The sequence below is a fragment of the Triticum dicoccoides genome, chromosome 7B (assembly GCF_002162155.2).
Source record: "Triticum dicoccoides isolate Atlit2015 ecotype Zavitan chromosome 7B, WEW_v2.0, whole genome shotgun sequence".
NCBI classification, from domain to species: domain Eukaryota; kingdom Viridiplantae; phylum Streptophyta; class Magnoliopsida; order Poales; family Poaceae; genus Triticum; species Triticum dicoccoides.
In genome coordinates this window covers 247,473,082-247,485,391 of record NC_041393.1, presented here as the reverse complement: position 1 = coordinate 247,485,391, position 12,310 = coordinate 247,473,082, and the positions used below count along the sequence as shown (strand labels likewise).

Genomic DNA, 12,310 nt, shown 5'->3' with positions numbered 1-12,310 from the left:
AACTTGAGAAAGTCTTCATGAGCCACCGGTAGGATTCGAAAGAACGAATGGATTAAAATGATAATCAAGGAAAAAGAATCTTGAACAAACCACCATAAGAATTCGAAAATGACTGATGAAAGAGAATGAATCACCGGGAAGAATTAGAAGAACCAAATGCTAGAGGGGATTTAGATGCAAAAGAACGAAGAGATCATGAGCTGAGTAAATAAAGCTTGAACGAAGCACCGGTACAACTATAGGATAAACGAAAGTGAAAACTTGGAACGAAGAAGTATTTTGAAATGGAGGCCTCCGGATCAACGAAACAGGAAAGCAACTCCTGAAATACTCCGGATGGGTAAGAAAAGAATCTCTGACAAACGGAACAGGTAAGATCCTGGGAAAAACATGTGGGTTAGGGCCCACTAAAATAAAACACCATTGGAAAAGGGATGTTGAACAGATAGATGATGCACCGGAAGAAATGAAATATTTGAATGAGGTGACACCCTCGAATTAATTTGAACACAGACGAATCTCTTGAGATGTCTTCCGAACTACGGAATGATTGAATGGCGAGAGGCAAACGAGCAGGGAAAACACTTGAGCCGAGGAAAAGAATATGATCAACCCGAAAAACTTGAATTGAGTCCACCGGAAAAGAGATGAAGAATGTCAAACAAAAGAGAATTCACCGGTTGAAACAATTGACGAAAGACTGAAGAGGCTCCGCACGAATGAAATTGATGGTCGAAAGAGATTCATATTCTGGGAAGAAAAAGGGTGGGAGGGCGGGAAAAACAAAGGCAACTTGGAAGGGGAAATCGACGACTAACTTGAAGAGAAAGCACCGGTTGAAGTAATTGAGGAAAGAAAACAAAGACTTCGCATGAGTAGGATGAATACTCGATAACGGACACCAGTTCCGAGAAGAAAAGGGTGGACGGGTGGGAAAAAGAAAACAACTGAGGATTGAACTTGGCAAAGATGAAGAGGCTCGAGTCAACTTGACGAGAAATGCACCGGATGAAAAGAGCTGAGAACCAACGAACGAAAAACTAACCGCGTCATCCTAAAGAAAAATTTGAAAGGGAAGAGAAGTAGTCCAAAACACCTACGTCAAGATTCCTCACCAGAGCGACGAAGGGGCTGAGGAGTAAAAAGAATTCCTACTCTCCGATATAACTAGACTCAGAAATCAGTTTTCTTCTAGACTCAACAACGGCCAAACTACACGATCAATCAAGGGGGCTCCTATGGTCGGTCTAGGCTCTGATACCAACTTGTCACGCCCAATATGCGACCCTATCCAAAAGGAACTCGAAGGTCCCACCAAGGATAGACCCGCATATTGAAACGCTTTTGCAAGGTGGATATCATTACATCAACATTACATAATAGGTAGGGATACATACAAAAGACATACAATGCCACACAAATACAACATCATCTTACATAAGAGCACCATCCGACTACGGATGAAACACAAACAGAAACTCAAACGACATCCACCCTGCTATCCTAGGTTGCCGACCTGGAACCTATCCCCTGATCGAAGAAGAAGCAGAAGGCGAACTCCAAAACAAGCAAACATCGATCTCGCGTCATGAACATCGCATAACCTGTACCTGCAACTGTTGTTGTAGTAATCTGTGAGCCACGAGGACTCAGCAATCCCATTATCATGGGTATCAAGACTAGCAAAGCTTAATGGGAAAGGAAGGGGTAAAGTGGTGAGGTTGCAGCAGTGACTAAGCAAGTATGGTGGCTAACATACGCAAATAAGAGCGAGAAGAGAAACAACGGAACGGTCGTGAAGCTAGCAATGATCAAGAGGTGATCCTGAACTCCTACTTACGTCAATCATAACCCAAAACCGTGTTCACTTCCCGGACTCCGCCGTAAAGAGACCATCACAGCTACACACACGGTTGATGCGTTTTAATTCGAATCTGGTGTCAATTTATCTACAACCGGACATTAACAAATTCCCATCTGCCACATAACCGCGGGCACGGCTTTCGAAAGTTTATACCCTGCAGGGGTGTCCCAACTTAGCCCATGATAAGCTCTCGCTATCAACGAAGGATATACCTTCTCCCAGGAAGACCCGATCAGTCTCGGAATCCCGGTTTACAAGATATTTTGACAATGGTAAAACAAGACCATCAAAGCCGCCCGATGTGCCGACAATCCCGATAGGAGCTGCACATATCTCGTTCTCACGGCAACACCGGATGAGCAATCCGTACAACTAAAACCGGACCTCAAGTTTCCCTGAGGGGGCGCTGCAAAGGGCTCTAGTTCGGACCAGCACTTAGAGAAGCACTGGCCCGGGGGGGCTAAAATAAAGATGACCCTCGGGCTCCGGAAACCCAAGGGAAAAAGGGCTAGGTGAGGCAAATGGTAAAACCAAGGTTGGGCCTTGCTGGAGGAGTTTTATTCAAAGCAAACTGTCAAGGGGGTCCCATAAATCACCCAACCGCGTAAGGAACGCAAAATCCGGGAACATAACACCGGTATGACGGAACCTAGGGCGGCAAGAGTGGAACAAAACACCAGGCATAAGGCCGAGTCTTCCACCCTTTACCAAGTATATAGATGCATTAATAATATAAGAGATATTGTGATATCCCAACATAACCCTGTCCACCATGGAGCAATCTTCAACTTCACCTGCAACTAACAATGCTATAAGAGGGGCTGAACAAAGCGGTAACATAGCCAAGCAACGGTTTGCTAGGAAGGGTGAAAAAGTTTAGAGGCTGACATGGCAAATTTGGGAGGCTTGAAGAGCAAAAGATAGGTAGCGCAGTATAGCGATAGAACGAAGCAACTAGAATAGCAATGATAGTAATGAGATCCAGGGTGACGGTCATCTTGCCTGAAATCCCGCAAGGAAGAAGAACGGGTCCATGAAGAAGATGAAGCCACGAAGACGAACCAAGCGTAGACGAACGAATCCTCACGATCGCAACGAAACAGGAACTATCAAGAAGAAGCACACAACATGGTAAACACACCACACATATACATGACATGATGCTCAACCAAGTATGATGCAAGACAAAGCTAGATGAGGCTACTCATGGCAAGAGATGATGCAAACAAGAACAACACATCAAGGCAAGTTTAAATGAGGCCGGAAACAACGTATGACAAATCCGGTAAGTCCTCATATGCAAATTTAGAAATTGGTCCAGAACTGAATAACCTTATGTTCAAGTTGTTAAACAGCAAGTTAAAATGCACCAAGATGATCTACATGAAAATCTAGTCAAGTTACATATAAAATTCATTTGGTTCGGAGCTACGGCCTAGAAGATATGAGCAAACCAAGTCAAACATGGCATTGATGCTAAATGCATCCAAACATCAAGCAAACACCTCAAAACAAGGATGCAACATGATAATATGAAACTTCATGCAAAAACAAGCAAGTTTCATATAGAGCACACTCAAAACGGAGCAACGGTTCAACACATACACTATACAAGTTTAAAGGACAAGCTGTCCAAAACAGCAACTAGGCATCTAGCAAGCATCAAAACAACATGCTACAGTACCACAATATGAAAACAAAAGGCATGGACATGATGTACAGGTAATGCATGACAAAACATGAACACGGAGTTATCTCCATAAACTACTAGAACATGCTCAAAAGGACATGGAAAGATTGCAAATAATAACAGTTTCAGACTTGGCAGAAAATAACATCAGGTTGCAATGTTTAGAGCTATCAAACAACATGCTACAAGAACTTAACATGGCAAAAAAAGGCATGGCATGAATATAGTTATTGCATATAACAAAAGTCCCTTACTGACCATGAGCCAAAAGGGCGCAGAAAATATGATGGCACCCATGTAAACATAGCAAGTGATATGACAAATTCAGACATGACAGGCACAACGATAAGTAGGCATGTTGGTGAGCTTGAACCACTCACCACAGAGCAATAAATGGCATGAAAAGGTGATCAACAGTAGTAAGACATGATTATGAAGCTAAACATGGCAAGAGAAAGTTTATAGGGTGCATGGATCGCTAGCAAAACACATGGCAAAACTGAACCTAATGTTAACAGGCTGACAGCAACATTATTTAGCAGTTTCAAGGGCGAGATAACAACAAGCTACAGCAGGCTATAAATGCAACCAGGGGCATGGATGGATAGAGCATGACATGTATAACAAAACATCCTTAGTGAACATCTCCATATTATGCACAGAATGACTTGTAGCAGTAGGTTTACATAGCATCATGATATAACAGATTCAGACTAGCAAAACAGCAACAACAAGTACCCTACTTCACGAGCTCGATGCACTCACTACAAGACTCACACAAACACAAGGATTGCACCACTGTAAAGATGGCATGACATAGTACAGAACACATGTAGACATCAAGCTCATAAGATGCACACATCAAATGCAACAAAAATGACAAATCATCAAGTTATAACAGTTCAGCAGATTAACATCATATAGCACTCTTGCAACGATGATTCAGGCATCAAGATGGACTCAAACAAGCATGTCACAATGGAATGAAATAAGAGCATCTCATAGTGAACATTTTGATATATCATACATCCAAAACGGATCTACGGATGAGGACATATGGCATGTTGAACAGGGCATCAGAATGCAAAAATTAGGGACTTAGAGAGAAATATACCCTCCGGTAAAAGTCAACTCGGGACGGAGATATCCGGGTCGCGGGATGGCGTTTGGTTGGATGAGCGGGTGGATCTCATCCACCCGTGGTGGATCCGGCCGGAGGGACTCGAGCGAGATTCCGGCGAGCTGGCGCGGTCGACGAGACGGAGCGGGACGACGAGGGTCGGTGCCGACGGGCGGACGGCGCGGGGTCCGATGGCGGGGCGCTGGAGAAGGTCGGCGGCGGGGCGCGCTCCTTCAACGGCGGCGCATGGCAGCGGAGGCGGCGAACGGCGGCGGTGACCGAAGAGGATGGGCGCGCCGGCGAGCAAGCGGCGGGATCGACAGGGATCGGGCGCAGGGAGGCGCGGACCGAGGCTGGCAGCGCCCGGCGGCGACTCAGGGAGCCAGGCGGCGCGGGGATGGCGGCGATCGGTGGTGGGTTGGACAGCAGAGAGGCTCCGGCGCGGAGGCGGGCGCCTGCGGCGCGCTCGGGGTCGCTCGGGCCGCGGCGGCGGCGAATCGGGCCTACAAGGGCCCCAGCTGGGCTCCGCGGGCCTGCGGTGGGGAGAGGCTGGAGACGGCAACATGGCGGTGGCTGATTCGCTCCGGGCGGCGGCGCGGTGGAGCGGACATGTCCGGCGGGCGAGAGGTAGGTTTGATCTAGGGTTTGCACCGAAATTTCGGGGAGGGGCACATATTTATAGATTCTGGGAGCTAGGAGAGTCCATATGAGGTGTGGTTTTCGCCCACATGATCGTGATCGAACGACCGAGAGCATGGAGGGGGTTTGGATGGGTTATTGGGCCACTTTGAAGGGGTGTTGGGCTGCACACAAAAGAGGCCTTTACGGTTCCCCGGTTAACTGTTGGAGTATCAAACGACCTCCAAATGGAACGAAACTTGACAGGCGGTCTACTGGTGGTATAATAAGGCTGCTTGGCAAATCACGGTCCATTCCAAGAATGTTTAACACCCGCACATGAAAAGAGGCAAAAGGGGGCGCCGGGGGACATAGGAGTGTCGGATTGCAAAATGGACAACAGGGAAAATGCTCGGATGCATGAGACGAACATGTATGCAAAATGAGATGCACATGATGACATGGCAAAGTGCAACATGCAAGCAAAAGACATGGCAACGACGGTGAATAATTGGTGGACACCTGGCGCAACGAATCCGGGGCGTTACATACTGGTTCGATAACCGTGGTCTCATCACTGAGGGAAATACCTACCGTAGCAGTATTGCATCATCCCTTCCTCTTTGGGGAAATACCGACGTAGTTTAAGCCGCATCATGCCCCCTTTCCTTTCTCTCATGATGAGGGAGGGGCCAACCCTCCCCCTTTCCTTATCCTAGGGCCGGCCGGCCAGGGAGAGGGGCGCACCAGCCCCTTGTGGGCTGGTGTATGCCTCCCCTTGGTCCATTAGGCCCATAGACCTCCCGGGGGTGTCCGGGACCCCTTCCGGCGATCCGATGACTACCCGGTGCACTCTGAAACTCTTCCGGTGTTCGAATAGTATCGTCCTATATATCAATCTTTACCTCCGGACCATTTCAGAGATCCTCGTCATGTTCGTGATCTCATCCGGGACTCCGAACAACATTCGGTCACCAAATCATATAAATCATATAACACTATATCGTCAACGAATGTTAAGCGTGCGGACCCTATGGGTTCGAGAAGTATGTAGACATGACCGAGACACCTCTCCGGTTATTAACCAATAGCGGAACTGGATGCCCATATTGGCTCCTACATATTCTACGAAGATCTTTATGGGTCGAACCTTATGACAACATATGTAATTCCCTTTGTCTGTCGGTATGTTTCTTGCCCGAGATTCGATCGCCGGTATCTCTATACCTAGTTCAATATCGTTACCGGCAAGTCTCTTTACTCGTTCCGTAATACATCATCTTGCAACTAACTCCTTAGTCACTTTGCTTGCAAGCTTCTTGTGATGTGTATTACCGAGAGGGCCCAGAGATACCTCTTCGATACACAGAGTGACAAATTCCAATCTCGATACACACCAATTCAATAGAGACCTTCGAAGATACCTGTAGAGCATCTTTATGAGAACCCAGTTACGTTGTGACGTTTGATAGCACACATGGTATTCCTCCGGTATCCGGGAGTTGCATGATCTCATTGTCGAAGGAATATGTATTTGACATTAAGAAAGCAGTAGCAATAAACTGAATGATCATATGCTAAGCTAACAGATGGATCTTGTCCACCACATCATTCTCCTAATGATGTGATCCCCATTATCAAATGACAACTCATGTCTATGGTTAGGAAACCTTAACCATCTTTTGACCAACGAGCTAGTCTAGTAGAGGCTCACTAGAGACACAGTATTTGTTTATGTATCCACACATGTATTTAAGTTTCCGGTTAATACAATTCTAGCATGAATAATAAACCTTTATCATGATTAAGGAAATATAATAATAACCATTTTATTATTGCCTCTAGGGCTTATTTCCATCCAATATTGCTTAGACGAAACGTGACTCAAACTTCCGTCGTCCTTACATGGATGATGTACGAAAAGGAGGGATGATACGGATCAAATTGTAACCATACATAAGATCAAAGTATACGTGTTCACATAGGCCTTATTTCTTCACATGGTAACCACCAACTAGCCTAAATCAGCCAAGACCACAAAATGACTCCACGCATGCACACACATAGTTTGGGTTCCGAACATCACCCCACTCATGCACACACGTAGTTTCGTTGCGGAATGCTTCAACGAAAGAAAAAAGGATAAAATTTGAAAATGGGAAAATGTGTAGAATGTTGCACAAGAACAACACCACTCTGGTGGTTAGTGGGAAAAAGTATACCTCTTGATCACTTGAGGTCGTGAGTTCAATTCCTTCACCCACCAGTTTTAAGCTGATTAAAGAAATTAAAGAATTGTTGTTGTGCTGACCCGCGTGGGGTTTGGGCCATAAGAAACAACTCAAGTCAATCAACATAGCATGGACAACCGTCCCATTAACACGGATGAAACATTTTTATGGCACTTAAGATGTGCCTCGGGTTGATTCCTATAAATGATGGGGGTGTTTTTGCAAAAGTGCACAACGAACGGGTGGAAACTCTCCTTCCTTTATTAGTAGGTATAGATTAGAGATGATACCCTCATGTATTTGTTTTTCATACAACCAATGGTCGAGTTCCATTGTCATCATATAACAAAAACAACAACAGAAAAACATCGAGGGCAAACAAAAGAATAATAGTCTCAAATCTTAAAATCAAGCTACGTACTACCTAATGCCAACGTAATCAGGCGACAAGTCCCGAAGACTTAGAGTAGCAAAAGCTAATTACATACAATGCCTAGGGTAGCACTATCCACCATCTAGGCGAGGAACCAAAAGAGCAATAACTTATATATCCACGATACCAGGCTAAGATTGATTCCTAGCGACAATTTCAATAGATTTGATAACAAGTTTGTTCTTGTTTTACGTCGCATCACATCATGGAGTCCCCGTCCTCGTCAACATTGTCATTAGCTGCTTCAATCCTCAGCAGACCCTCAACAAGACAACCGGTGGAAGTGTGCACACCAAGATCTAGATTAAGCGAGCATTTTGATTGTGTTGGCCTTGGTTTGAATGGAAAGATCCATCCAAGATGTGAATCGACATGGTAAACCCGTGTGGCGAGGTAGACTTGGACTTGTTCTATGCCTCCACCGTTGTTACCATTGGTAATGGTGTGCACCCCCTTTTGGGATTCCCCTTGGGTGCATGGTGAAAAAACTCAAAGATATTGCTCCTCTAATCTATGGTCCGGGAGAAGAATTGAAAAGATTAGGAAGGCCATGAAGGATGGCGCTTGGATTTCCACAATCAAAATCCTGGTCATTGGCCCACATTCGTGAGTTTCCACCCTTTGGTCAAGCCTTTGGGACACCCGTCACATTGAGGACGCTGAGGATGACATAATATGGAAGAACCCTACCAGAGGGGTAATCCATCATTGGAGGCGTCTTCATCAACCTTGCTGCCTCAGTGACCATGTGTGAGTAGTTCCGTTGGGACCTTAGGGTCCATATCAATAGCTAGAGGGCATCCTCTCTCCCTTATGATTCAACACAAAGTTCCCGTGAGCTGGCTCACATGATCGGGATCAATATGATGTAATAGGTGGTGTGCTTCTTGGTATATGACGAACTATCACTTTATGATCAGATTGTTTATTGAATTATATTGAATCTTTTTAAGATTATTTCTTATATAATTAAGTATCTATGTATGCTCTTTAATATATTAGTTGTATCTGGCCAAGATTGATGGGTAGTTCATTAGAGGGAGTGGTGCATAGTAGTGGGTTCAATCTTGCAGTGATTCATCCTAGTGACAAGGGGAACATACATGTATTGTATTGTTGCCACTAAGGATAAAACGATGGTTTCTTTATCACACATGGATGATAGTTTTACTGTCTATATTATGTCATCTTGGTTATTGCAATGCTCTGTTTGTCATAAACTTAATAGTTCGAGATGCATGCTGGATAGCAGTCGTGTGGTGGAGTATTAGTTGTAGATGCAGTTGGATAAAGGCCTACATACCACATATGTAATGCCTATATGAGATTATACCATCAATGATCATATTCGTAAATATAAATAATGCAATTTAATTGTTGTCCAACTGTATTTTGTTCACCACACCACACTTGTCTGCTTGGAGAGATGCCACACTGAACCTATGCCCCTCGGGGTATATTTTCCTTTACTGAAAACATCACCAAATTTGTTTTACCTTGTTGTACCATATTATTTATTTTGCATTTCTATCAATTCCTATTATACCGTGCAATTTATTTTTGTGACTAGCATGACAAGAAGCCTGGCAACCTTCATGAAGTATCGGGGGCAAGTTCGTATTGTGTTTTGTGTGCACGTACCCGCGATTTTGTTTGCTGGAAAAAACTCCTTTTGGTTCGATTAACCTTGGTTCTCTACAGAGGGAAATACTTATTGCTTGGTTACTTCACCCTTATACTTGGGGGTTACCTAACCCCTCTTACGAGAGAGCAAACATGCACTTCCTAAATTTGAAAAAATTGGGATGTAACATAAACGCAATGGCCGATGGGAAGTGTGCTCTCTATGGGAACCCTGAAGATGCTTATCACATTCTTATCCAATGTGCCCTTGCCAAATATCTCTAGAGTTGTGCTAGAGAATGCTTCGAGCCATCCTGGGATCCGAACTCCATTTAGGATGCCCTTGCGATTCTGGAAAACCTTAGGGGTCAACAACTTAGGCTTGCTTGACATAACTTTGCGGCCTTGGCTTGGGTGTTGTGGAATTTTCAGAACAAATTAGTTGTTAAAGAAAAACTTCCAAATCACCCTACTGATTGTATCTTTAAATGACCACTTTTCATGTAGTAGTGGAGCCCTCTCGGGAGGAGGAAGGACTCTGAAGTAGCCGCAATGGTGCTTTGTCTGATCAAAGCCATCCACGCCACTAACAAAGGCTCTTGAGGCATAGTTTTATTTCTCCTCAATGTGTTGGTCGGCATGTGATTTGTTTTTTGAGCCCATGTAAATTTTATCTAGCTCTGTGTTTGAACTGGTTACTCTTGATTTGTAATACCTTATCTATATTGGCTTTATTAATTTAAAGTCGGGCATTGCTTATGCCTTTTATCTAAGAAAAATTGAATTTGGACCGCGTATAGGTAGGCCACAAGCGGAGATGCCCAAATGTGTCTTATGCTCTTCATCTAGGAGAGAAAACGAAGTTGCAGCCCACCTCTTCTAGAAATGCCTTGATACTTTATCGCGGGTTGCAAAAAGACCCATCAAGGAGTGAGGATCAACATGGCAAGTGCGCATATGACAAATCAAAGGGCCATGGCCCATGGCTTTTCTTACTATGCTGGTTAGTTGGATGATTTGGAATGAGAGAAATGCACGAGTGTTCCCCTTAGGTGCATTGTCGGCACAAAGCTTCGAGATAAATCATGCCAGGAAAGTAATGCCTTAGACTTTATATTAAAAAACGTCTCTAAGTTTATTCTCAATTAATGGATGAGCCAAACCTCCGTTTTGAAAAGAAAAAAAAACAAGTTGGCTCCAGCCACCAGTGCACAGGCCCTAAACATTTCTCTACTCTCTTGTCTTTAACTGAAGAGGAGTCGAGCGAGCGAAAATGCCAAACGGAGGCCGAGCCCCATGAAGGCTGAATTTAAAAAATTTAAAATTCATATTTTTTACGTTTCATGAAAAAAAATCACATGTACTTGATGGCATGATGCACATGTGTAAATTTTCAGGACGAAATTCGTTAAAATGGGAGCTACACAAAAAAAACAAATCTATGAGCACATGTACTATTCATCCTCAAGGTTCATGATTATTTTTCATCCTTGCATACCTTTTTCAGGTTTTTTTTTAACTGTAAAGTTTGAATTTTGAATTTTTTTAAAAGGCCTCCAAAATGCCCTGCCCCCGAGCGAGACCATACAAATTTGTTATGGTTGCTACACAAATTAAACAAATCGTGTATCTACATGTTGTAGTGATATGTCACTCTCATCTGAATACACGAGTACAGTATGTGCTGATGCAGGCGCACACGCGCAATAGACCGAAGAAAACACCTTGTCAACAACAAGCACAAAGAGCCGGTAGTGAATCGCGGCCAAGCGCAAGGAAGAGTCCGCTTGTGAAAAACTCCAAATTAAGGTTCACTAAAGTGTTCTACTGCTCCATCAATTGGAGCTCCCACTTCACACAATCACACTGACCCCAACAAGTATATGCCGTAACAGTTCTTCAAAAGCCCCGCGCTCTATAAAAAGCCAAGTTCACTGATAAGATGAGTCAAGTGAGATATCCTGCTGCAACTACGTTCTACTATCTAATTTGGTTGCATCAAGGACCATCGAGGAGAAACTTGGTAATGCAGTTAGCAAAATACCAGCTCAGGTAATGTCTAGGTCCCTGTTACTACCACATGAACTGAACCCACATGCTTTTCAGAATTTTGTACTGATGTACAAGTACCGCCACCGAAACCGCGCCAAGTTCGTTGAAGCTATCAATCATCATCCAGATACTAACAAATGACTAGCAAGTAAAGCTACTGATACTAGTAGAAGCAGGGCTCTGTCCTAACGCGCACCAATTGCAGTTGAAATCTTCAGGCTTTCAGTGGCAGAAGAAGGGGTCGGCAAATGATAAATCTACTCCCATTGCGAGGTTGAAAGGGGTACCACCTCCAGGAAATTCACTGGTCCTGAATAGCATCTTGCAGTCCCTGCTAGCCCAATTAGCAGACTCAAGAGCCCTCAGTTTGGCACCCATAGATACCTTCGCGGGGTAACTCAGGTCTTCTTTCACCCAGATGTACATCCTCTCCAGCTTCTGCGCATTCTCCGCGATGAACGTGAGGAAATGGAACTCGCCACGATGCCCTTGTAGCTCGCGGAAAAACAAAGTCTTGAGCTGTGACTGGACACACTCAATAGGACTTGTGCCCTGCCTGAACTTGACGCTGAGCTTGGTGGCGGGTCCACTAGTGTCCGCAGACTGCAATTTAGTTCAGCAAACAGTTTCAGCTGCACATTCTGCTGATTATGCAGCAGCAATCTGATGCAATGTAGCG

General features: G+C 44.5%; 1 protein-coding gene across 1 annotated transcript in view; it reads right to left on the bottom strand.

Annotated features, from left to right (window-relative positions):
• Positions 1-11,853: 11,853 nt before the first annotated feature.
• LOC119338851 (putative FBD-associated F-box protein At5g56440) overlaps positions 11,854-12,310 on the bottom strand; it is a 3,076-nt gene continuing 2,619 nt past the window's right edge. The window contains exons 4-5 of the mRNA XM_037611070.1: positions 12,270-12,294; positions 11,854-12,220 (exon numbers count right to left, since the gene is read on the bottom strand). Of these exons, the coding sequence (XP_037466967.1) occupies positions 11,854-12,220; positions 12,270-12,294 (392 nt within the window). The remainder of the gene's footprint in view (positions 12,221-12,269; positions 12,295-12,310) is intronic.